The sequence below is a fragment of the Tenebrio molitor genome, chromosome 4, assembly GCF_963966145.1.
Source record: "Tenebrio molitor chromosome 4, icTenMoli1.1, whole genome shotgun sequence".
In the NCBI taxonomy this organism is placed as follows: Eukaryota; Metazoa; Arthropoda; class Insecta; order Coleoptera; family Tenebrionidae; genus Tenebrio; species Tenebrio molitor.
In genome coordinates, this window is record NC_091049.1 from 4251428 (window position 1) to 4277851 (window position 26424).

Consider the following 26424-nt stretch of genomic DNA (forward strand, 5'->3'; position numbering starts at 1 on the left):
ACTGGTAAGTTGTATCTAAATTGTAAATTTTTCGAAACCACGGTCAAAATTATTGTGAAAAATAACCAAATTTTGCCTTCTCGTTTTACTCTTTTTTTTTTAATTTACAACCCATGAGTTTTCTTTTATCAAATCACTGCTGGATTATTTAAATGGTAGCTGCATTTCGATAATAAAGATCTTTGAAACAAATTGATTGTTCCTTGTTATTTATTAATAGGTATTGCTTTTTATATTGTATTAATATTTAAGAATTTATTTATTTGGTCGTAAGATTAATCGGTGAAAGAAGGAAGAGGGATGGATCCATCCTCGTGAAGGAGCGATAATAATTCTTGGGTTAATGATTGACGCGCCATCAGTGTCGAGTGGTGTCACGCCGCCCCCATCCACCCCCGTACCAATTATCGACAACGAAGCGTCCGCCGAAGGTGTTTCCGATCCTTTGATACCATTACATAATGGAAAAGCTCGGCGGTCGGTGTTTAAGGACCTCTTATATCCACGGCACTCTAGACATGTAGTCGCACTTGAGGAGTAGTGGCCAATTCTAGAGTCAGTTGCGATCAGCACGCCGCGAGATACAAACGCGCATCGGGACGCCCGCTACTCCAATTTTTCAGCCAACTAGTTCCCGACCGAAAGGCCAGTTTGGTTTCACCGCCCGCGAAACGTGCAAGGACCAGTGCGATGTCAGTGTCCGACGATTCCGTCCTGTGAGGCGATGTGGAGGACCGGCGGCGGTACTTGCGGCGGTGGAGGCGCCCCCGGAGCGACGCCGAGGACTTCGCCCCGCGAACCCAGATAATGGGTAGCAGCGAGATGGCGTCGAGCAGGAGGAAGGCACATGGGGGCGGCCGCAGGTGGGCCCTCGCCCTGCCCTGCCTCTACCTGCTGTGCAGCTCGCTGACGCCGGCGGGCGGCGAGCGTCTGCGGCACCGCCGACCCGACGACGACGTCTACGTCCGCCAGCTGGAGGACGCGCTCGAGGAGGGCGGCAAGGCGGCCTGCCCCAACTGCGTCTACAAGAACGCCGAGGCGGACGGACTCCGTCTCGAGGCCATCAAGAGGCAGATCCTCACCAAGCTGGGCTTGAGGCACAAGCCCAACGTCACGCACAGTCTTCCCAAAGAAGTTATCATGGAGACGCTGTCCAGGGCCGAGGATAACAGTGATTTTCTTAGAAACTCTAATAGTGAAGAGAATGTAGCTACGACGAGCGCCAGGACCGCCACGGCGGAGGCGATGGACTTCGACGACTTCTACGGACGCACGTCGGAGATCATCTCGTTCGCCGAACAAGGTAAGACTTGACGGATTCACCACCCCCGACGACTTCCCTGCCATTGCTGTCGGGGACGGCGTCTAGACTCGTCGATAAAAATTTATTATTTATCTAGGAAGGACGCGATGCAGTTTTATTATCGACGCCACTGGACGATGCACCACTCTACACGGTGGCCCCGTTCAATTTTAACCAACCCGATACGTCATCCGACTCGCGAAACCCCACAACCTTCACAATTTCATCACGCGATTCGCACATGTACAAGGTCGATATTACAACTAAATTTAAATTATTGTTAAACAATTTTTTCTCACAAAAAATAAATTTCAAAATTTTGCGAAATTATTGCATCATAAAAAAAATTATAAAGGGACAGTATGAATCCTGTGACGTTTTGTCACTAGAGCCAATCGATCATTTTAAGAAAAAATATATACAGGGTGAACTACACTACAATTCGAAAACGACATTTTCCAAATACAATTTTTTATTAAAATACTCTTGGCACATTCCGTATATAACGACTGACCTATTTCCGAAGAAAACCTAAAAATTTGAAAAATAAAAACGATCAAGGCTGATTTATTAATTCAAGGTTGAATCAGAATTTAGTATAAATCAAGAAAAAAAATCTTTAACTAGCTAACTAGCTTTGATTAAAAAAAAAATGTAATTTTTTACATCCTGTTACAAAAATCAATACTTTTACTATTGAACTTCTTTATCCTGTAAGTTGTGCTGAATTGACCACGTGATAAAGAAAAAAATTCGTAGCTGTAGACGTAAAAAATTTTTTTCAAAATTCTTTCAAAAACCTTTTTTTTTTATTTGTTAGTCCAGAGCCAAGTACTTTTCATATTTGCGTTTAATTTCTGATGGAACTTTGAGTGAATCAGTCACATGGTGGCCTAAGAACATATCACAAATGTCTGAAAAATAAAAATTGACAGTCGCAGTTTTTTATATTATTGTTTCAGGAACAAAAATTTAAAAAAAATCATTGTTACTAAACTTGTATGAAGCACCTAAAAGTGACTGTTCAAATGGTCATCTTAAAAAAAATCTGAAAAAGGAAAAAAAATTCAAAATGTTTCAAAAGTTCTAATTGTGGTCACGTGACTGCATTATAAACCTTTCGAATTTTATACAAATTCCAAAAAATCAATTAATTGATTTGTGTCAGTTTATCTGTTACCGAAATATCACTGAGGTGTCACATGACGAAAGAATTCACTCTTAGAAAATTATTCAAAAAAGTTATTTTTTTGGAAAATTTTTGACACGGAACCCATTTAAATGGATTTAGTTTTGATGAAGCAGATTGCGTTGATCTCACGATAGATTTTTTTCATTTATGTAACTGGTCACGTGACCCTAAAAATTTTTGAAAAATTACAAAATTTTGAGAACTGATACCAAGCGTCAATTCATTCAGAAAAATACTCATGTTCTGGTTTTCCTCAATTAGTCACGTGATCGCATGATACACATCTCGAACTACACAAGTTTCCGGAAAAAAACTTTTTTTTTCAATTTTGCAATGTGCTTGTTCAACAGAACTAATATTGAAGTTGTGAATGATCTAGCTTTCTTTTAGTCATTTTTATACGAACCATAAATAAGACGCTTATCAAATAAGTTACTGATAAAAATACTACAAGAAAATGTGATTCAGTGGTTTCATGTTTGTGGTTTCACCGGAAGTGACACCATCGAAATCTATAATTGGAAAAAGCAACACAAATTATCGTGTAACAAATAATTCTAGTTTCTCAGTGTGCATCGATAATGTTAAAAAAACAAACGATTTTGGTACATTTTTTTGAACGACCTATATATCGAAAATCACAGGGGGTTTTTTTAATTGATTTTTTCAAGTTTCCAGTTGACTCGCTTTTCAAAATTTGTATAATTTTTGACATGATCAGTTTGTTCCGGTTTTTTATTGTTGTCCCTTTTCACGGATGAGTTTCCGCCCCCTCATTTTCCGTTTTGTTATTATCACAATCGGAAAATTTTCAATCCGGCAAATTGCCAACCTGGCACCTCAACCCAGCCACCCCCGCGTCCCGTACACCCGGCAAAAGTGCATGCAATCAGCCCTAATAGTTCGACTCGGCCGCCCCCAATCCTCACAACAAAAATAGAATAATATGGGAGCGTGGTGGACAGTCGGCGGGGTTTCGGATCGCCGCCGTCTCCCCTACACACTTAATGTAGCGGAACGCGAGGGCGAAATCAAAGAAAACGATAATATTCGATCCCATTCCGTACATGCACAATGGAGGGCGTCGATGAACGGAAGAAAACAACCCCGAGCGGCAACCGCCGCCGCCACCCCGATAAAAAGAACGGCGGAATTAAATTAATTAAGCCGTTATTAATTGTAAACAAAGACATAAATAATAAAAAGGAGAAAAAGGGTTGGTGGCGGGAGCCGCCTCCGCCCTCTTGTTTTCTGTAGTCTGTGCGTTATCACGGCCGAAACACGCGCCGACGAATATTATTGCGTCCACGGTCGCCGAATTTATGGTGGCGGAACTGTGATTTATCGCCGGAGAGTTATATTTGTGGGGGGTGGAAGTCATCGAAATTATTTTAAATTAGACGGGACGGGCGGCGAGACAGATCTGGGGCGGAGATGTTCTCGGGTCGAGCCACGTGGCCCTCACAATACAAAAAAAATTTAATGCGTTCTAAAAAATTACTAATATATTTTTGAAAAAACTATCCACCCTGTATCATTTAAAAATTATTTATGTACAATTTTTTTCTAGTATAAAAAGAATCAAGATATTTTCACAATAGTGGTCGCAATTTTCAAAAAGGGAGTTAGCAATTTTTTATTGAAAAGAACTTTTGGATATTGCAAAATAAAATGACCCAATCCTAGCTTCATTTCGTTTAGTCTAAAAACTGTCATAAAAAAAAGTTTTTTTTCATTTTGATAGCAAATGACAAACTTGGGATTTCTAAAAATAAGTAAGAATTAAAGTTACAATTTTTTGAAAATGTCTCACTGCTTAATATAATTTTTCAAAAAAGTTTGTTACATTTTTTGAATTGACATAAATTTGACGTCTAAAATTCCGTGTCCGCAACTGTACTTGTCCCAATTTTATTTTTTCCAAAATTTATAAAAAAAAATTACCTCTGCTTAAACGATGCTATCAAAGTTATAAATTTTGAAATTTTGTACTTTCCATTTGGATATTTTTCAAAAATGTATTTTTTAGGCACCCTTAATGAAAACGGTAATTTTACGTAGGTACTCACAAGAGGACGAAAAGTAACTCTTTTTCGGACGCTGACCGTGGCACCATCGACAAAACCCCTAATAATAATTGTCCTGTCACCATAAATTATGTAAATAAATAATCGTATATTGCAAATAGTAAATTTCTAGTTTTGTTGGCAAGCTGATAACAAATACATACTATTAAAAAATTGTTAATACATATGTATTAATAAATTTATCTATTTGAAAAAGGTAGATGCAAATTAAATTTTTAATTTTTCCAATCATGTCTTTTGCTTTGTAGTTCGTGCGGTCGCACCTCTGCCAAAAATGCCTTTTATCCTCGCCTGTTTTCAAGCCTCGGCTGCGCCTCGGCCAGAAAATTCAGACTCGGACGAAAAAGATGCACTTTTTGGTCTTGGTAGACGAATAAATATTAAAAATATTGCGACCTTGTAGCTTTTAAAAATTTTTCTTATTTAAATTTCCAAAACATTCTATTTTAAATTTTACTGTGCCCTTTAAATATTTTAATGACTCACCCTGCATAATTTTCGTTTTCCCTCTTAAGCGCAGCCGATCACTTTCGCTTGGAAGACAACCGCCAACTGAAAATCGTACGTTGCCTCCACAGCATAACGAAATCTCCCATAAATTAATAAAATTAAACAAAATTGGACGGTTTCCTTGACGACGACGGAAACTGCACCATCATATGTGGCTACAGTTGCAGAACTTTCAGTGGGAATTTTTATTTTTATGCAAAAAATAAAAATGTAGGTATTCAAAATATGACAAAGATAACGTTGGTGTCAAATTGGAGTCCTTAGCAAGGCTGTGATCCAAGAGGCAGAATTGAACCACTGGTTTATTACTATTTGTTTTTTAAAAATAATTCAATTAGTGATGTCACAATTTCAAAAACGCAATTAAAGAGACCGAAAAATAAAAAAAAAAAAACACAACAAATCTAAGACAAAATATCATTTTACATTTAACTGAAACCAATTACTTAATTTTTCTGGGTAGAGGTGTTGGATTTTCTCATGGACTGTGACCTTGGAAATATTTTCGCCAAGGCGGAGCGATAAACCAATGAAAAATCTGTAAATGAAAACTGAAAACGTCGACTACTTTCAAATTCAAGTTCATACAAATAGACGAGAAAGAAAGACAAAACTAACGTAACGAATGATGATGTTTTTCGGTCGATTTGTAGCGCCTAATTGAGACCTGAGACCGATATTCGTCGTTTGCGCAGATAAGACTCATAGCCCATTAGAAAATCCAAAACCTCTACCAAGTTATTTAGTGGTGAGGGAAATAATGTTAGTACTTGGTCCATCACATCCCATACGTATTCAATTGGACTAATGTCTGTACAATCATCCCACGCCATCTGCTCCTTCTCTATCAGTATTGAACAAACTCCTTTTTTACTTTTATATCTTTATGGATTCTCTCATGGGTTGTGACCTTGGAAATATCTGCGCGAAGGCGGAGTGATAAACCAGGGAAAAATCTGTAAATGAGAACTGAAAATGACGACTAATTTACATGCAAATAGGCGCGAGAGAGAGACGACACTGATGTAACGCAGATATGACTCATAGCCCATGAGAAAATCCAACACCTAAGAAGATTTTTTAGGATTAACACATTCCCAATTACTGAATCGAAAAAATTGGCTTAGGTATTATACATATTCCATCCATTTTCAATGGGGTTCCTGTCTGTTCGTTCGTAGGCCACGTCAGCACTTCCGACCTTCGCCTGTTGGTAAAGTGTTGTTGGCATACGACACTTTTGCTGCGGTGAAACGTATTGTTTTTTGTATTTTTTGCGCCACCCCTTACACCCAAGAGACCAGTTCCTAGGCCCACATCGTTATCGTGTAAAATTAATCCGAACCAGATGCAAATGATCGATGTGTGCGCTTTTAACCCTGATTTATTTATAACCTAGAATATTAATTACATCCAGTTTATTTATGAATGTCTTTGGGAAATTTCGTATTTGCAGCAAGTAGGTATCAATTATCGGAATCGATCGGCGGCGCGTTTTGTTTTCGACTTTTCTCCTGGCCGGAACGTGCAATTACCATCAATTATTACTCTTTACCCCGTTCCGGGTCGATATATCGAACATTTCCCCATGACACACGCACATGCACGCGGGGACGGAATCCGTCCGAGCCGTTCCTGGAATCGCGCCTAAAAATACGAAAATTTCCCGCTTGCGAACGGGGAAACGGACATGACTGGCGCTATTTTCATTATTTTCGATAAAGGTGCGGCTTCCGAGCGCTCTCGGGAGCGTCGCCCGAAAAAAAAAATCGTTAGCGGAATGCCCACAGGGGCGATAAACGGCGACAGTTTACATGAGAGTCGAATTAGCGCAAGAGCCGGACCTGGACCGGACCGCCGGCCCTAAGAGGATACAACGCAGATGGAACGGTCTCGATAAAAGGCGAGGGGGAAATGTTTGCTCGTTTTCTACTCGAATTTCAACGAAAATATGTGAAACGCGAGATTAAAAAAAAATTTAGGCACCCTTAATGAAAACGGGAATTTTACGTACTCACAAGCGGACGAAAAGTAACTCTTTTTCGGACGCACTTTTTCGGACGCTGACCGTGGCGTTATTGTCCTGTCACCATAAATTATGTAAATAAGTAATTGTATTGCAAATAGTAAATTTTTAGTTTTGTTGGCAAGAAATACTATTAAAAAATTGTTAATATGTATTAATAAATTTATGTGTTTGAAAATGGAAAAAATAAATTTGTAATTTTTCCAATGATGTCTTTTGGTTTGTAGATCGTGCGGTCGCCTAAAAAATTTAATGTGCACCTCTGCCAAAAGTGCTTTTTAGTCCTGACCTGTTTTCAAGCCTCGGCTGCGCCTCGGCCAGAAAACTCAGACACAAAAAACTATTAAAATTAAAAATTGAATCTTTTTTCCTAAAAAGAGAGATTTACTTCAGACGAAAACATCAATTCAATACCATTTACTATTTTTAAAACTTTTTCTACAATTGATGTTAGCATTTTAAATCATTGCCATTTCATTTTATTGTTACTGTTAATTTACGATTTTATTTATAGCTAATTTTCTGTCTATTATTACTCTAAAATGATGTATATTTTCATTTTATCGTGAAAGAGTAAATAAAGGAAAGCAATTCAAGGCAGTTGGAGTTATTGTAGATAATTATTTTCTCTATTTTATATTTATGATAGCAAATAAATACGGTATTGAAGTTTTTTACATCAAATGTACAAATCTGTAAAAGTTTTCATAGTATGTACGGCAGTTCCTAGTACTAGACCTTGAGGAACTCCAAAAGCAGTACAAAATAAGCACTTAAATCTGATTTCAATACAAAAATGTCACCACCACTGACAACATTTCAACTTGCAACTTGGCCGTGAGGAAAAAACGTCAGTTCGCGGCTTGATTCGTACAGTTTTAATTGTGGAATGAAAGCGATCAAATCAATCATTTTCCAAGTATGATCCTGCAACTAGTGGACGGCCCAATTTCTCTGTGTAATTTTCGGTGTAAGATCGTCCTGGGCCGTCTTCCGGTCTCCGGAAATTCCCGCCGTCTCCCGGAGGTGCACTCCCGCCCTCACCTTCCATCTAGCACGGCAGGAAACGGCGAAAGTGTCCCCGGTGCAACGTTCGGGGATATTAATTTCGGGTCGGGATACATAACCGTGGATTTCCATCCCGGTTGATTGGGTTTTTCTGATTGGCGGAGGAGCGCGTGTTGTTTTTGTTTCACCTGAGGGAGGTCGGGTTTCTGTTGATTTTCTTAATGATGTTTGGCTGTTATTGTATCCATTCGAACATTAAAATTTCATTTTGGGGTCGTTAAAAGGCGCCGTTTTATGACTTTTTACTTCGGATTAAGTCGGTTTTATGTCTCCCTTTTATACGTCTCGGTTTTTAATTGTTTTTAATCGAGAATTAAGCAGTTCGGGCTTCACTGATTCCGTTTGTTTTTTCAAATTTGAATGTATTTAAGCGGGGGATGATCTATGGAAATTGGTTTTTTGCGGGACGGCTCTTATTACGATTCTCTCTCTAGGCGGTTCGTGTGGGTTCGCATCCTCCTGCTGATTTTTAGTTTTTTCGTCTGTTATGAGTTCATGTCTACGAATGTAACGAGATGAGTTTCGTATTGAAATTTGTTGTTGGAAATTATTTTTTTTTGGGCTGAAAATACAGAGAGTACATCTACTCTAATTTAATATGTACGAGTACTTGTGTTTCAACACAAAAAAAAAAACAGTTTTAACATTCTCTGTAAATAACCTTTGTTATTTCTAAAAAATATGATATTAGTTTTTAGCAAACTGCTCGGTTATTCTCATCTCATTAATTCCACAACTTTTGTTGCACGATTTATTAAAATACATATTTATTAATTAAACAAAACATGTGAAATGAAAATAGTGATAAAATCCTAATCAAGAAAACATTATGAAGCAGAGGTGCAGAGGTTTGGACAAAAAAAAGATAGTAAAGAAATTTTGTTTAGGAAATCAAAATTTTAATTTAAAAAAAGAAATAATAAATTACAAATGAGGCACCAACTAAAATTCGTTGTGTCGCTAATAAAACGTTATAAAACAAGACAATTTCTTCACCAAAAAAACTATAAAAAGAGAATTTTTTCATTACAAGTGTGAATTTGGAAATAAGAAATTTTATCTTCAAGCGATTGAGTCTCTATAGAAACGGTTGAAGTGGCTTTTTCTTTGTAACCGGACATTTTATAAAACATGATATACAGGGTGTATTTTTAAAATGTGCCGAAATTTTACCTACAAGGGTGTAGGACAACGTAGAAAACTAAAAGCAATTAAAAAAAATTTAGCTCAAAAAATAAATGTCATTTTATTTTTTGATAAAATTTTTTAAATATTTTTTCCGAGTTCTACATGAAGCCAGGCTCGTGGTTAAAATATCTGTACAACTTTCAATAACACCCTGTATATTCAACCGATGTCACTGTGGTTGTAACACGAGTCGCCCATGTGCACGGATGACAGATGTCAAAATCAAAAATAGCAAGATGGCCATTCAACGTTAAAAAGTAAACTTCACAATTTAGTAGACTTTACTAATAATATTGCAACAAGAGAACTAGGACTTACTGGTGCCTTAAAATTTGAAAATTGTCATTTTACTGTACAGTCGCGAGCAATAAATTTTGGTCGTCAATATCATTTCAAAATTTGATTAGATTGTCACAAATTAAAAACATTTCCCTGCCTGATTATGCCCATGTCAACCAAGCGTCAACAAAATGAGAAAAAAATGATAATTTATGTCATACAACATGATGATAGGTTATGATATTTACGGCCGTTTTACAATGGAGCATTTTCCATTGCGTCAAAGAATGACATTCACGACCAAAATGTATTGCTCGCAACTGCAATGGCAGCAAAAGAAAATAAATGAGTTCATTCCGATTTTTTGTGATCTACTTGAAGATAAAATAAAAAATCATTGCGACCTCGGCTTCGTCTCGGTCTCTAGGCTCAGCACAAAAAAACTCACTTCTACTCTTGTTAATAAATAATGATATAATCTACTAGTGAGTAACGTAAAGAATGTATTTGAGAATAATAAATTAAAAGACGCAATAATAGTATATAATTGACAGTTTCAAGTCACTTTGAAATTCTGTTAAAAAACGTCAAAAATTTTAATTAATTCTAAACAAATTATTCAAAATTATTATTTGTTTTTCTTGTGTCCTCTTTTATTTGTTTCGCTCAAAACGTCTCCCATTTATTCCTTTTATTTATGTTCCTACATTTATTACCTTTGCTGTTTAATTTATGTCGTTTTTCTTGTTATCTCAAACTTATCAGTGTTCTAAAAATTGTTTTTTTTTAAATTTTACCACTTCTTTTAAAATCCATTTTTTTTTTTATTTGAAAATTGATTTGTTTGTATAGTCTTTCCTTTGGTAGACTTTTTTTATTAAATATTCTCTTTATTATACGTATCAGTAACCACAATATTTTGGTGCTCTTCTTGTTTTTTTTTATTACAGTTATTTTATTTTCATGTAATTCACATAACCAAAATTATTACGGCTCTCAAACGATCTTCTACTTTTTACGCACTAAAAAAATATCGTTGCCTGACACCCTTAGTCTGTTTACAAAAAGACGAAGAAAAAAGATAATCGATAAATTAATTCAAACAAAGTAGGGTAAAAAGCTATTTCTTATAATGACCGGTGAATTAAAACTAAAAGTTGGTAGAAAACTTTCTCATTAGGAATAATTTTCATTAATTTGAAATGTTGTCTTTTCTTTTTTCTGCAGGTGTCTATAAATGATTGTCAGGTCAAGACAGCTTTAAAATTTTTATTGTGCATTCTTTCTGAAACAAATACCCAATTTTAATTTATTATTAACTGTCACTTCTGACATTAATGGCGTTTTATTCGCGCTTTTCAATCCAGTTTTCCATCCTTCGATTCGGTTTATCACTGTTAATAAACACCAAAAATCTGTATTTTTCAATACAAATTGCAAATACGTCCGGTTTTAGACCTAGATAAAATTTATGAGGGTAGAATTTATAGCCAACAACATAACCTGAAAATGTGACTTTATCGAATTTATTCTACATACTTATCAAGCGGCACATTCAAAATTTGACAAGTTTTCATAGGAAGCTGGACCTGACAATCATTTATGGACACACGCATATCAAAAATATTTCCGGCAAGAATTTGTTACTAATTTTTTTTCTAAGAGATGAAAATTGCTGACGGATCTTAACAGGAAATTTTTTATGGAAGCAATTTAATAATTCAGACCAGGTGATCATAAAATGAACTATTTAAAAAGTAAAAATATTTTTTTAAATCCAAAAAGATGTTATCTACATTGAATAGATCTAAATTAAATTGGGGTTTTTTGAGCTGAACCCTTTTACATAACGAATGTCCCACATTTGTCTTGTCCTTCATCTCGCTCGAAACTAGTAAAATAATTCTGGACATTCCGAATCAAAAAAAAAAAATATTTCCCAAGCGATCAAAACCAGTAATTTTTCATTTTTGAAGTCGTCAAGAAGCGGCCCCAATTAGCAAGCGACCCCGACCACTCGGGCCCACTTTTGTTAATTACCGCAACGACGAATCCTGTTAACATCTCTCGAGGTACTCCCGTCCCCTCGCCCGTCCACTTTCTTATCGTTTCTCGTGAGCGGGCCTCTTTGGGCGCTGTAGACGCTGCAGACGAGGCGACTTCCAGAGCGCCACGACGGAGCCGCTCACATCGATCCGGTTCAGCCGCAGACATTCAAACATCATTTTTTACTATTGCGATAGTTCAACCTCATAGTCGTCGGTCTCTCCACTATTAAATATTCAGATTCGGGAGGGTCTCGCTCTTCGCCCCCGCCACGGCCACCCACACGGTGCGCCCGGGGGCTCATTAACGCCGGAATGCACCGACACCGATCCCGGACGTCCGGACGATTTTTCTTCCACGCTCATTTTTTATAACTGTCGATGGACGGGCCCAAGGTCCTCACAACTTTTATTATCAACATGTTGAACCCGATTGCCTCCGGATATGGATGGCAGGAATTATTAATTTTTACAAGAACTCGCCCTTCGTGTAGACAGATCGGGCTACACGTTTTTTCCTGCGCCTCGTCCTTCGTCCTCCGATTTAATTTGTCGGCGCTCTGCTCATCCTCCTCCTTTTTTTCCCCGGCTTTGTCACAATTATCGTGCTCATATTTAAATCATCGTGTCCTACTTGTGTTTTTTACCTGTTGCCATCCTTGTCTCCACTTCAAGGTTACTTTCCCATATCGTGTACTCCCATTTTTTATATTCACTTCTCAGCAGTCCTTCACTTTTACTGCTTGCTCCTTTTATAGATCTATCCACGTGACACGCCGCAAAAAACAATCCCACCTTCCCATACATTTTTTGACGTCTGTCTTTCCCCCTTTCCCAATTTACTACCATCTTCATTTATTAAAACCAAAACACTAAAGAAAAGAATTTCGTTCCCTCTATAAAATATTAATACAATAAAATATTCATCGCTGACTAACTTTCTGCCAGCTTCACTAATTCATTAAACTGTTGCCAACTCAAAACTTATTAATCGCTTCGTCCCTCCATTGATAGGTGTCGCTGTCGAACCTACCCTAGCGCCACCTTTCCGTCAGGCCCCCACGACAACTAGGCCAACAGCTCCTTGTCCGAAATTCGAAACAACGGTGCCATGTTTTGTATTTGGGATATTGTCATTTTTCAAAATCTGACGTGGCCTCATTATTATGCACGACGTTATTGATGGATCGGAGATGATACAAATCCACGCCAACTCGAGTATTTGTTTTCATCGTCCTACTAATATTCCCTCTGCTGTTCTTTTAGTTTTAGTTGCATGTCTAGTTAGGTGTTTGCATAATTACCACGCTATTAAAAAAGAAATGTGGGAAGTTTGTAAAGGATCAAAGACTTGTTTGTCGAGAGGTGAATAGTAAAGAAGAAAATTTATTAAAAGGGGAAGTTGCAAAAAGCGGAATGTGAGAAGTAACATAAATTGTTGTCGAGCTGTTCCGGTGTGTGATAACAAGAAGGTTGAGAAATATAGAGCCTGGAGATAGGGTAGCTGATAAAAGGGCGTTGCAGAATGCAACAAATTTGCTATTTTTTAAGTTTGGTCGTCAATTGTTTCCATGCGGACCCGATTTCAACCGAATCCAAGAAAAAGTTTTCAACGAAATTTTAAAAAAATTCCTTTGGGAAAATTTTGGCACTTTTTGTAAATTTCAAATGGTGATAGTTGCCGTACTAAGGTACTTAGAACGACAATAGTGGTACCACCGCATTTGTCACTGTACGACGTTTCTTTAAGATATGTTTGTTTCATTCCACAAAAAAAAATTGCAAAAAAAAAGTTTGTTCGCTGCCTCCCTTAAAATTGAGTCTGTATCCATAGTTACCAGTGTGTGAAGGTTTCTCTTTAGTTCACTTCACTTTCGCTCACTCTCTTTCACTCACTGGTTTTCATTCACTCGTAAATGTTTCCAATTCTTTCTGATAAGATAATTTTGATTTTTAGGCAAAATTTAGTACCTCGCGGCACTTCCCTCTTCCAGGAAATCATTAGGAACATATAACTAACTCTTCATCATCCATTTCCACAACGTGCACACCACTTTATTGACGTTACAGAATTTTGTTATTTTATCTTTTTCCATAGCAACAGATCCGTCCAAAAATGTGATTTATTTTTACAGAGTTACTTTCTAAGGAGGTATCGAACAAAATACAGCACTCGAGAGCAAGGCCGCTTTTGTTCACTCGAATTGCACCGTCCACGAAGCGGAGCAATTCGCGTGAACGAAAGCTTTGCCTTACTCACTGTTACTGTAAATAACTATTCTCAAAACTTTGTTTTCGTTCTAAAAATGATCATAGACTGTATATTAATTACCTAAGTTAACAAATATTCAGTCTGGTGATGCATTCTGATATTTTTGACTGAATTCTAGAGGAAAAACTTTTAAAATATCTAACATTCTTATCTTTTGAAACATTGGCTCTTTCTGATAATCTCAAATGAACAAAATGGTCGTACAGTAATAATTTTGGTCAAGTGGAATCATTACACATCTGACCAAATCTAGACTATCCATAATAGCCGTCTTATCAAGCCCCAAACTCGTCCTCAAAGTTACCTTTTTCATTCTCCCAACTGATGAAATGAAGCCTTTGGGCAGAACTTGACCATTTCTGAAGCCAGCTCGTCTAATATCTTAATGTATACCCATTTTAAATCCATTAATTTTTTTTCCTTAATGAAGATTTCAAACGGTCATAACTCTTTAACTTCACCCAGAATAAAAATTTTGGGACTGGAGGAATCTTCTCCTCCATAGACTTTTCCTCAGGCTAATTCAATTCATTTGGCCCTGACAGTTTACAAAATATCGCAAACCAACAGTTTTTTTCTTCTATTCTTACTTTGTGGTTGGTCTAATAGAGTCAAAGGACAAAAACTTGCCATTTCATAATTTATTTCTTTTCGTTCTAAAAATGATCATAGACTGTATATTAATTACCTAGGTTAAAAAATATTCAGTCTGGTGATGCATTTTGATATTTTCGACTGAATTCTAGAGGAAAAACTTTTCAAAAATCTAAAATTCTTGTCTTTTGGAACATTGGGCCTTTTTGAGAATTTCAAACAAAAACAGCTTGGGACATGAAATGCGCAGAAGAGGAAACAAGAGAGTGTCTGTAAGACAAAGAGGTGGCTACAGCTGTAGGTACGGTACACTCAATGAAGCAAGTCTGCTAAACAGTCCGGAGATGCTGTCCACTACGCATCCATCAGCCATGTGCCAAGCTGTTTTGCCGAGGTGTAGTAAATATTTGGTTCTTTTTTCTTCTGTAAGTTATCACGGTCGATGATTCCACCACTCTCGGCTTCACATCTACTGGATGCTTCTTTTCAGTTTTGCTAGTTTTTCTACTTTTTTTTTTAAATAGTCGCAGAGCAACACTTCTTGACCAAATAGAATCCTCACGACAAGCTCTATCATTGCTCACTATAGCAGGTGATGAAATAACGTCCTTGGGCGGAATTTACTAAAGTCAGCTAGCGTAATCTTTTAAATTGAAACGGTTTTGAATCAATTTCGAAAGACAAAAACTTCTTCTGGAAAACAAACTTCAAATGGTCATTACTTCCCGGCTGAGCCACCCAAAGCGATGATTTTGGTACTTGTGGAATCGTCTCTTCCATAGACTTCTTTTGAGCCCAGTTAAACCAAACTGGTTCCACCAGTTTTAGAAAAAATCGCAAAAAACTGTACCTACTATTTTTTTCGCTCACACAGTCTATCCTGGACCAATTAATTCCCATCCTTTGAAATCTCTTGTCCCATTGTTAGTCTGTAGACCTGTCACGTCCCAAACCACCCCTAAATGCAAGCAGCAACTTAGCACTTATTGATTTCGTATTGATTTAACAATCAATTTCTACCGACGACTAGAAGGGTGAACTACCCGCGATTTCGCCCCTTGCAAAACGTATCCGTCGCGGTCGACACACGACACCACCTCCTAACCTACCCCCGACATTACTATGCCACTTCCGGACAGCCCCAACGAAAATCTTTCACTCAATCAACCGCCACAACACCCCCGCGTTTCGTTCCCAATATTTAGCTATTTATCATAACAATGATCTCCTTGGAGACCCATTCATCCCCGTCTATTAGCCCCATTTTCAAGGTTGTTTCCAGTCGAGTCGATAGAGTCGGCGAATTTTTTCGCTGCGTCGTCGACGACTCCCATTCAAAAAATTTTATTCACATTTTTAGAACGTAATTTAGGACGAGAGTCCGGTTGTCGCTGTAGATTTATTGTCGTGTTTTATGGCACTTTTAACTCGGATATCGAGACATTCTTGACAACCACAAAACCGATAATGTAGCGGTCTATAAAAATTACCTAAGTGCTTACAATGTATGCAGTTCTCACACAGAAAACAATTTTTATGTCTCGTGTTTTATCTCGTCCCAATTTGGACCTCGTCTGGAATGTGTATTTAAAACGTCGCCGGTGGGGTGTTTACACCCCGTAAAAGTTTTACATTGGGGTTTAAACCGGAAATGGAGACACTAGACATAATACTCGAATATAAAGAGAATGAAAACATATTTTATATCGACATTTGAATCACCAATTCGATTTTACAACCCCCAAACTCTCTGTATCCGTCATTAACGGGGGATGATTCACCTCCTTACCCACATTCCTATTTTCCCTGTCCCACTAGTCCATTTGTCATCGTAACTGCGGTGGCCAATCGTCCGTGTACGCTGCAGCTTATAATTTTTTCAGTGCCGATACTAACCGGAACTGAGTCCCATTAAAATCGCATGTGAGGGTGGCGACACGCGAAATGCAGCTAAGTACACCTCAATTACTGTCGAATTTCCCGTCGACATCCGCCACCCTTTCTCTCTCCAACGCGCACAACTGGTTGCCTACCCGCCCACTAAATTCCGCAATAAACTCGCAATTGTGCTCCATTTTTACTGTGGCAAGTGAGACATGTTAGATGGTAAATTTCATATTTATGGTTCAGTCTGAGTCGTGGAGGTTTTACTGCACCAGACACGCCACAACAAACATATTTTTATGGCCGCGCATTTACATAATCGACGATGGGGTTGGTTGCGAGTCTGTCCTGTCAATTAGCGCTGTCAATTGACAAGACGTTTAGGTTTATGGCGGGTTTATTGGACACTTTGCTTAATTGTATCGCCTCATTAACACTCCCGAGGTCGTAAAGCGGGATTTACGCAAACATAACCTCACATCACGGGTGGGGGAAGACGACTGCAGACTGAACTCGCGACGGCGACTGCATTTTAAAATCGCGAAACACGATCCAGATTCGGAAATCAATCGCGACCGGATTTACCAGTTTGACAGGGTCGACTTGTGCTGATGGATGAAAATGTACAGGACGCTGTCGTAAATTCGCGAGAAATGACTCCAACTTTCGAATAAAACGTCTCGGCAGAATTAGATTGATTTCTGCAGTCATGTAAAATTTTCTAGAAACATATTTGGGGTTCTTTTATGTTTGCCCATTTTATCTGAGACACAGATAGGAACCGAACGATTCTCATTTTATAGTAAAAATCTTATCGCTAAGCTAGTTTAGACGCCATTGTTTAAAAACAGGGTCACATGACACCAACACACTTCTAACCTCACCTTCTCACTTAACCAACCATCCTGTATTTCGTGAATTGCAGATTTATCTTGGGCGATGATTCAGACTGATGACGTCACGACTGCACCCCCGTCCGGGTCGTCGAACCCAAATCTAGTCCGCTGAAACAGAAATATTTCAAATGAATAATATCACAAAATCCACTGTTGTTATTTGAGGTTAGAAATGATACTGTAGACACATCCCTCAGCAAATAACTTACCCATAACCTCACTTTTACGATACCCCGAATCAGTACCGTTCATTCTTTATTTCCACTTGTTTATTCGGTAAGTTTGTGGAGTTTATTATCATTTCGTAGTTATAAAAGCGACTCCGACCTTAGCACACACTCAAAACACGAATAAAAAGACCGCCGAGACGACAATTCGATTCAAATCGCGCTTGATTTCCGCAATAAAAAATACAAATCGCCCGTGAAAAATGCGATGACGTGGCGAACTTGACCAATCACCGTGCCGTATTATCCCGGGATTTTTCAAACGTCAAACAATTTTTTTTATCTGGAGGACGATAAAATTGCGACAAATGGGGCACCAATCCGCAGAACCGTAACCAGAACTACGAGAATAGTACCGAATTTTCTTTTTAACTTTAGCAAGTGGTACCTCGGGGAATTTTTAGCGCTGCAGTTCAGATTGATGACGTCAGTACTACAAATCTCCCACCCTAAATATTCGGAGGATAAATTTCAAAAAAATTTCACAAAACCAGAATTCCTATAAAATTGACCTTCTAGACATGTCCTCTTCAAGCATAACCTCACTTTTACGACACTCAAATTAATTGTAATTCCTTCATTATAACTCTTAGTCTCCATTGATTTATTACGCAACCTTCTTATTTTTATTATCATTTATCAGCTGTAAAACTGGCTTTATCCTCTAAATACACTCAAAACACAAATAAAAAGGCACTAAAGACGTCATTTCGATTTATAAAGAGTTCAGCTGAATCGACCAATCAGCGTGGGGGTTTTTTAATTGTCACAAATGTTAAATATCTTTATTTTTCATAAATACATATTAGGTGTTCAGTAATTTATTATCATTTTTCTTTTATAAGAAGGCCTAGGTACTTTAAGTGTAGCAAACACCAGTAAAAGAACCACTTGAGACGATAATTAATTATTGTGCTGTCAAGTAATTCTGTTGATCTCGACCAATCCCCGTTGACAATTTCGGCGCGTTTTTCAAAAATGACAATTGTCAAGGCGTCGCCATTTTACGTTTTGCGCTGTTACTTCTACCTTTCTTTTTGCATTTTCGCAGTGCAATTTGAGTGTAATTGCAGCAACAAATCACGTGACCGTCGTACGGCGGTGCATTCGAATGCGCTGGCATCCGATCCGGTCCTCGTCGTTAAAACCCTCGTAAAATCAAAGGCGTTTCGGAAACGGAGATAAGTAAATTAAGAGGAGGCAAAAAACGAAAATAGGACGTCGATATCCCGTCTCGCCGGAACACACAGCCTTGTCTGATCAGCAAAAAGGATTCTCTTATTATGGGGATGGACGCGAGCGAGTCCGCTTATTTATGGAGGTTGTGTCCGAAGCCGCCATTAGAGGCACCGGTCGCCATTTCGCGGAAGTGTGCAGAGCGGTGTCACCGGAGATTTGAACACCTGTGGCGCTGTGTCCGTCCTCTTGCGTTGAAGTCACCTAGACTGGTTCGGCGACAATTAAATGGAGGCGCGACGGTCGAATCGATAAGGATAGCTGAAGGAATTTCAACGTAATAAAAAGAGAAGTTTATTAGAGTTCTAGTCTAATTTCACTTGGTTCGTCCAATCGTCGACGCTCGAGCAGTTTCTTGTACCAGAGGGCAGAGGATTTGGGGGTGCGCTTGCGGAGGGGGTCGGCGAAGTCGACATGGTGCAAGCCGAACTTCTCACTAAAAAAAAACAACTAATTTCTACTTGAGTTCAACCGTTGCGTAGCAGACACTAAGCTGCCAGTCGAGTCTAATCCAGAACTACAAAGTATCTAGGTACTCACCTGTACCCCACTATCCATTCGTAATTGTCCAGAAGACTCCACACAGCATACCCTTTAACCTTGACCCCATCCTCATGGATTGCCTCGAGCAGCGCCCTCAAATATTTCTACAAATTCCCAATACACTAAAAAAATTTACCTCCTTTTGGAGTACCTTGTAAAAGTCGATTCGCCCCTGATCGTGGATCTCTCCCTTATCAGAGAACCCATTTTCGGTGATAATAATAGAAGGATTGTGGTACTTGGTGTTGATCCAATTCAGCACATTTCTGAGTCCTGACGGTACTACTTTCAACCAACTGGACCCAGATCCGGGCCAGGTCGCGTCTTGGAGAACCTTCACTCTCACATCGTGCTGGAATGAAGGTTCTCGTTGGTCACTTTCTGGAACGTCCTTGACTAGAAAAGTGGTGTAGATGTTCACACCAAAAAAATCTATAGATCCTCTGATCAACTCTTGTTCTTCTTGGGTCAACTCGGGAAGTCTAGATTTTGAAAAACCTTCATCTCTACTCCTTTGTCCCACTCTTTGTTGGACTAGTTTTGGAAAATCTCCATCTCCGTAGAAGGGATTGGCAAAGACACCGATCCAGAACTCTCTAGCTCTGTTCGCAGCTTCTTGGTCTTCAGGAGAGTCAGTTGCTGCTTGGTACCATTTCCCGTCGACAGTAAAACCCAACTCGGCCTGTTGCTTCTGTTTGAACTTCTCTTGGTACAGATGGTACACCTTCGCGTGGGCCAATAGGACGTTTTTGACGTACAAGTACTCCGCAATTCCGGAATGTTTCACTTGGGGTGGGGCAAAGTCAGAACCATATCCTATCCAATTCGCGTTGAAAGTGATCCAGTACTTTACGCGATCTCCAAAATTCTCGAAGAGAATTCGGGCGTAGTCGACAAAGAGATCGACTAAAAGAGGGTTGGTCCAGCCGCCAAGGGATTCGAGGTGTTTGGGCAGGTCGAGGTGGTGCATGGTGACCATTGGGGTGATGTTTTTGGCCACGAGACCGTCTATTAGGGCGTTGTAGTACCGGATAGCGTCGGGATTGACTTGGTGGGGGTAACTGCTGGGCAGTACCCGCGACCAAGCAATGGAGAATCGGTAGAAGTCTACTCCTAGATTGTCAAGGAGGCCGATGTCTTCCTGGTAGAGGTGGTAGGAGTCGCAAGCGATGTCAGCGTTGGAAGAATCCGTGGCCGGGAAGCCATCAAAGGAGGCTTTGCCTAGAAGATTTTTCCAAATTTGGATTTTTCAAGAAGAGTCAAAAGCGAACTCTTTGATTTGTTATAAATCTTGCAGAAACGAAATACAGGATTCGGTTTAATTCCAATTTTAGAAATGTCAAAAATTTTGACATTAGTTCAAAGCTGAATGAAGTGAAAAGTCAAAAATTTGCATTTTGGATCACAGAAATGTCAAATCTCTCCAACTAAATTTGCTATCGGGTGTTCATTTAAATTTATCTTCAAAGTTGGCATTGAAGAGTATAAAGCTAACCTCACTTTTGCGTTGTTTGTGTTTTTATTTTGCAGACGGACAATTGGTGCGTTCACAATCGACTCTTCGATGCCAACTTTGAGGATAAATTTAAATGAACACCCGGTAGAATCATAAGAATTGCCATTCTTGTTAATTAAAAAAAAAACAAACGGCAAGTCTCAATTTGCTGACTTGCATTTTTTTTTGTTTATCTTTTTCTGATACTAAAGAAACGGATGACCCTGAACTGATATAAAACAAACAACTTCGTCATTTTAAAAAATGTATATTTGGAACTTCATCTAAACATCTAAACATAATTTTGCTACTTACCCCTGCTGTCATAGCCGCCTTCGATTTGGTAAGCTGAACTGGCAACTCCGAACAAGAACCCATCAGGAAATTTATCGTTAAAACTAAAAAATAAACACAAATCAATGAAAAAAAATCAAATGATCTCACCAAAAACTTCGCCCAAAAACTGCAAAAAAAAACACAAATGAAGTCGCGATCTTCATTTTTTTCAATTGTATGACATGTACTCAAACTTCTGTTGTTTATCTTATCTAGTAGACTGCGAGCGATCGTCGGTTGTTAATTAGCAACATGCGAACCGAGCGGACACTTCGGTAAACGTCGGCACGAAAGATAAACTGCCATTAATTAGATAGCATTATGTGCATTATTACGTAACCCGAATTGCTGTTTATTTATATTACGATTGCGTTTGACATTTGAGTAACCAAAACCTTTGCCAACCCAACTCCGTTCGGCGAAAAATCCCCAAAAGTTGTTTGGGACGTTCCGCCAAGGTTGCTAGACTTGATCCTCGAGGATTAGGGCCCGCCGAACGATGCCGCCCCCGCCTCGGCGGCATACCGGTGGCGGCCCAGTAATGCGACAAATCTGTTCCAGGGTCCGCTGTGAACCACAATAGACTGCTGGAATTCCGCGTGAGTCCGGAATCCGGACAAGCCGGCCAGGAATTCCGAGTGAGGACGGCCACGCTGTGGCTGAAGGCGGACATCAGACGCCGCCGCCCGAGCCAGTGCAGGTCCACGGAAATTTTCGTCTTCAAAGTCATATCCCGTCTACCAGAGAGTGTCACGTTCGATTCCCAGGCAAGTCACCGAGAAAAAAAATGTACAGGGGGTGTCGGCGACGTTTTGTTCCCCCAAGAGAGTGTGGGAGGGGGAGGGGCACAGATAGAGATAGGTATAGGCAAAGAGGGAGATGCTGTCTTGGAGTAATGATAATACTCAGGATTATGTTTTTTGGTGTTGAGAATATTCTTTGTGTTCTGCAGGCGTTCGACCAGGCGACCTCGGACCCCGTGTCCTTGACCCTGCACGAGTCCCGCAGCGGGTGGCAGAAGGTGGACCTGACCGAGGCCGTGAAGCAGTGGCTGTCCGAGTCCGGCAAGGAGAAGTTGCGCCTCCTGGTGGACTGCAGCTGTTGCAGCAACTGGCACGTGCACCTGTTCAACACCGAGGCGGAGAAGAAGAGCAATCCGAACCGGCCGTTCCTCGTGGTCCGCACGGACCCCAGCACGGCGCGGCGGGTGAGGCGGCGCGCCCTCGACTGCTCGGAGGACTCCGGGAACCAGTGCTGCAAGCAGCGCTTCTACGTCAGCTTCAAGCAGCTGGGCTGGGACGACTGGGTGATAGCCCCGCAGGGCTACCACGCCAACTACTGCAGGGGCGACTGCGGACTTCACCGGACCCCCGACACCTACGTCACCTACCACACGCACGTGATCGAGGAGGTCAGAAAGACTCACCACCTCAGCGGGATGCAGCCCTGCTGCGCCCCGCTCAAGTTCTCTAGTATGAGTTTAATCTATTACGGACCTGATATGACTATTATCAAAAGGGACCTGCCCAAGATGGTGGTCGACGAGTGCGGTTGTCCGTAGACTTCCTCCAGTTCGGACGTTCTCGACGGACTTGTGAAATGTTAGTTATTCTGTTGTTTTCTCGTGTTACCAATTTCGTAGGGATATTCTCATTATGATTAAGTAGGATTATTATTGTAGGACGAGGGTCCCAAGGTAGGTATTTCAATTTCGGACTGAACATGTGCCCAATATTTTACTAAGGAAAATTTGAAAATACTCAAAGACTTTATTAACAAATATCCCATTGGTAGGGTAGTCGGGTGGGGTGAGAGCGGATTTGTCACTGTAGCTTCGCCATTATTGTTGATTACGGTCCGGTAGGATCGGAACTACTCGGAACGTCACGTCCTGTAATTCTCAAAAAAATTAGACCCATAATCTGGAACGTGTATTTCTCAAACTGCAACTGTATTTCATTTTGAGAAATTCAATCGCCGCTTGCGAGATTTGTAATGTATTTCTCAAATAACACGTAGCATTTTAATAAATAATAAAGACCGATCAAAACTGTAGCACTTTCGTTGGTATTTCTGCGTAACTCCCAAAGTGAGGAGTCGTTCCGATCCGTCCCGCCCCTTCGCGTTTGGATTTATTATTAAGTGCCTTGTGTAGGTAATGTTTTAGGTAACCAATAGCGCCACGTTCCCCGCCGCCCCCAGACCGCGCCGAAATCCGCCCCCGCCCCGCCGCCCGTTGTTAGTAGGAAATCTTGTTTACACCAATCGCGTATTGCTGGTTGCCCGCACTCCGGGCGGCCGCACGTACACTGTAAATTGACGATTCGTGATTGAACCTGTATAAAATGATAATGATGGAGATGATAATTAATATAAAAACAATTGAATATCACACACACACACACATACACACGCGCGCGCGCCCCCACCCATCCAGCCACCCAGCCGAGCCTTGTACATGACGCCGGAGGCTTGCTTGAGGTTTTGTGATTGTACTAATCGTCTGTTCGTTTGTGATCTATGTTTTACCATTGTAACCTGTGATTCTCTTGTGTTTAGTCTGTACGTTTGCGTTCGTGGGACTTAGATTATTGTTCACTGCCGCCTGTTTTCGGATGTAAATCGTAAGCATTGAATGACAATAAGATAACCAAAAGTACTCATTAATATAGCAAAGTCGCAGTATAACTCTCATTGTAAGTATATAAATGCTAGTCCAGTTATGATACTCATAGGCACTTGACGACGGGTGCCAGCCGGGTCGCCGATCGGCCCTCCATCGGACTTCCATTAGCTTAGATCTGGTCGGGTCGCGGGCAGCTCCCAGGTCGACACATATCATTGTAGTGTGTTCCCGGCATATTTTGGTCTGACCTGGGGACGTGTTAGTGGCCGAGTCGTCCCAGCTGGCCCCCCTGCACTCTATATCTACGCAACTATACCCAAAATTTTGCCTTACTATAAAGAGACGTTACAAGTATTCTAAGGAGGGAGGGGCGGAGCCCACGCGGCCCCCTTTCCCGATTTTACGACCAGAATATTTTACGGTGATCGTGGAAAATGTACTGTACGGTCGTTGATATGAATAAATTTAGCTTTTGCAACCTACATAATAATTTGATAATAATTAGCTCATTTAGTGATGCAATTTTATTAAAGAGAGAAATCGACAAATGTTCCTGAATTTAAAAATGTAATTAATCGAATAAAAAAATTTGAAAATCTATGGCTTTACTCGAACCCACTCCCCACCCACAACATCGAAAAAGAGAATTCGACCAAAAATCTACACTCATGCAACAACTTTCGATTAGGTAAGTTTGCCAACGACAAGATTCTTTACTACTTTTACCTCTTGGAAGCAGAAATTAAAAAAATCAAAGCTGTGCACGTTATATGATGCGAGAAGAACGTGTCACGTGGTATACCCAGAATGTGTCTACAGTGTAATCGTAACCCCGCCTCGTCCAGTTCTAGAAGAGTTTCAATTTTTATTAATTGTTTTTCTCATCTATGTCTTCCTGTCTTTCAATAACTCTTGGAATATTGCTTCAGAAACTTTTCAAGCAATCATTTTCGCTTTGTTAGATTCTTTCTGGATCAACTGTTTTGTAGATATTTTTTTCATCTTTTTCACTTTTTCCAATTCTTAATCATTAAGATAACAACCGAATAAAACAAATTGAAAATCATCCGGTATATTTCAAAATTGTAATTTGTTTTTTACCTATTTTATGTTCAATGTTTTTTTAATTCAATTATAGTTGTACTTTTTCTCACTGTTTTTCTCCTTTTTGTCCTATTATTTTTTTAAATTCAACTATAGTCGAAACGTTATAGATATGGGTTGGGGACTTGTCGTTAAGTTGGTAGCACCAGAAAAAGTAACTAGACCCGCTTATAAGGTATTTGGAATGACAGATTTCTCACTAACAACCTTGAGTTTGACAATCCATATCTAAAACGTTTGTACTATATTTTGTTATTACAGTTTTTTTCTTTTGATTCTAAAAAATAATACTCTGAACAGTTATTCTTTTTATGAAACATATTTTTGTCCCTTTTTTTCGTTTCCAAATTGTCCCAAATTTTATTTATTCATTCCTTTGTATGTACTTTATCTGTTTTATTACGATACATTCAAAATGATCAATCTCTTTTCTTTTCCTTTTCCAAATTATCTCCCAGAAAAGGACCCAGTCCGAATGATTTGATAATCATCCCTTCCTTTTCCGTTTCATCCTCCCGACAAGGATCCCCGAAACGCCCCCCTCCCGCCGTCGCTGCACATTTTCACGGACTGTTTTCCCCCTTTTCGTTCTGTGCGCCAGACTTTGAATCCCTGCCAAAGTTCCAGCGACTGGATAGGGAATAAATTATTGTGGCGCTCCATGTACGAATCTTTCATATATATAAAGAAGTTTGTCGCCCCCCTTTTCGGACGGAGGAAACTTCGAGACGGCCTCGGAAAATATTAAGTGGTCGAGGGAGGCGGCGGGGGGGCCAGAGCGAGACGGAGGGATGCAGCGTCGGGACGCTCCCGAACCGTGATAAATAAGAGGCGCGTTGCCAAAAGCTCCACTTGCCAAGCTTTTTACGGTGCATCGGGGGCGCAGCTTGCAACGGGGCCGGGGGGCATCGATCGGGGGCGGCCGCCTCGATCGCGCCGCCGGTGGGACAATTATCCCGACGCGGCCACCTGTGGATCATTAACGCAACCGTCGCCGAGGTGGCGCTGCCGACGACTGTCACACCTGTCAACGTTGACATATCTATTCGACCACGTGACACATAAATAAAAGAGATAACAGATAAAAAGAACTGGAATTGGGGATAAAAAAAATAAGTGAAAAATAAAGATATGTGAAAAGAATAGGGCCGTTAGTGGGGCGTTGCGGTGCAGCACGGCTAGTGCTTTCGGATTCGGGGGTTGACGTTTTGTTCGCCTTCTTCAAGGTTCCAGCGGGGCCCCTCGGCACCAGGTCTGATTTTGTGTGCCGCCCCCGGGACCCGCGCGGGCTAATGAGTCGCGCATGATGCATCGCAAAGGTCTGTGGCGGTGAGCGATGTGGCTGGCAGACGCCAGTGTGACGTCACGAGACGCCGGCGTCTCCGGGTCGGATTCCCATTCCAGACTCGGCGCTTCATCAAACCGACCTTCCCCTCTGCACGCAACGAAAAAAATCTCACCCCCACACCCCCGACGGGCCGGTCAGGTGGCGGCCGAGCAGGGGCGCACCTGG

The 26424-nt window shown here is 40.2% G+C and overlaps 3 protein-coding genes across 5 annotated transcripts in view; 2 read left to right on the forward strand and 1 right to left on the reverse strand.

Moving 5' to 3' along the window:
* LOC138129175 (facilitated trehalose transporter Tret1-like) overlaps positions 1–26424 on the forward strand; it is a 53854-nt gene that overhangs the window by 7917 nt on the left and 19513 nt on the right. The gene's annotated exons all lie outside the window — the stretch shown is intronic.
* Actbeta (inhibin subunit beta) lies at positions 530–24405 on the forward strand. 3 transcript variants are annotated; one of them, XR_011159132.1, is made up of 4 exons: positions 530–1303; positions 21743–21948; positions 22134–23877; positions 23938–24405. XR_011159132.1 is itself a non-coding variant. In XM_069045435.1 (3 exons), the coding sequence occupies exons 1-3, from the start codon at positions 808–810 to the stop codon at positions 22740–22742; spliced, it is 1311 nt and encodes a 436-aa protein (XP_068901536.1). In that variant the 5' UTR covers positions 530–807; the 3' UTR covers positions 22743–24405. The 3 variants fall into 3 exon arrangements, 1 of the variants encoding a protein (XP_068901536.1); XR_011159133.1 differs by having other exon boundaries at positions 22134–23805; positions 23917–24405; XM_069045435.1 differs by having other exon boundaries at positions 22134–24405.
* On the reverse strand, positions 19086–21551 carry LOC138129177 (myrosinase 1-like). Its single transcript, XM_069045432.1, has 5 exons — positions 21290–21551; positions 21161–21243; positions 19502–20571; positions 19348–19454; positions 19086–19243 (listed from the first exon to the last, which is right to left on the reverse strand). The coding sequence occupies exons 1-5, from the start codon at positions 21343–21345 to the stop codon at positions 19105–19107; spliced, it is 1455 nt and encodes a 484-aa protein (XP_068901533.1). The 5' UTR covers positions 21346–21551; the 3' UTR covers positions 19086–19104.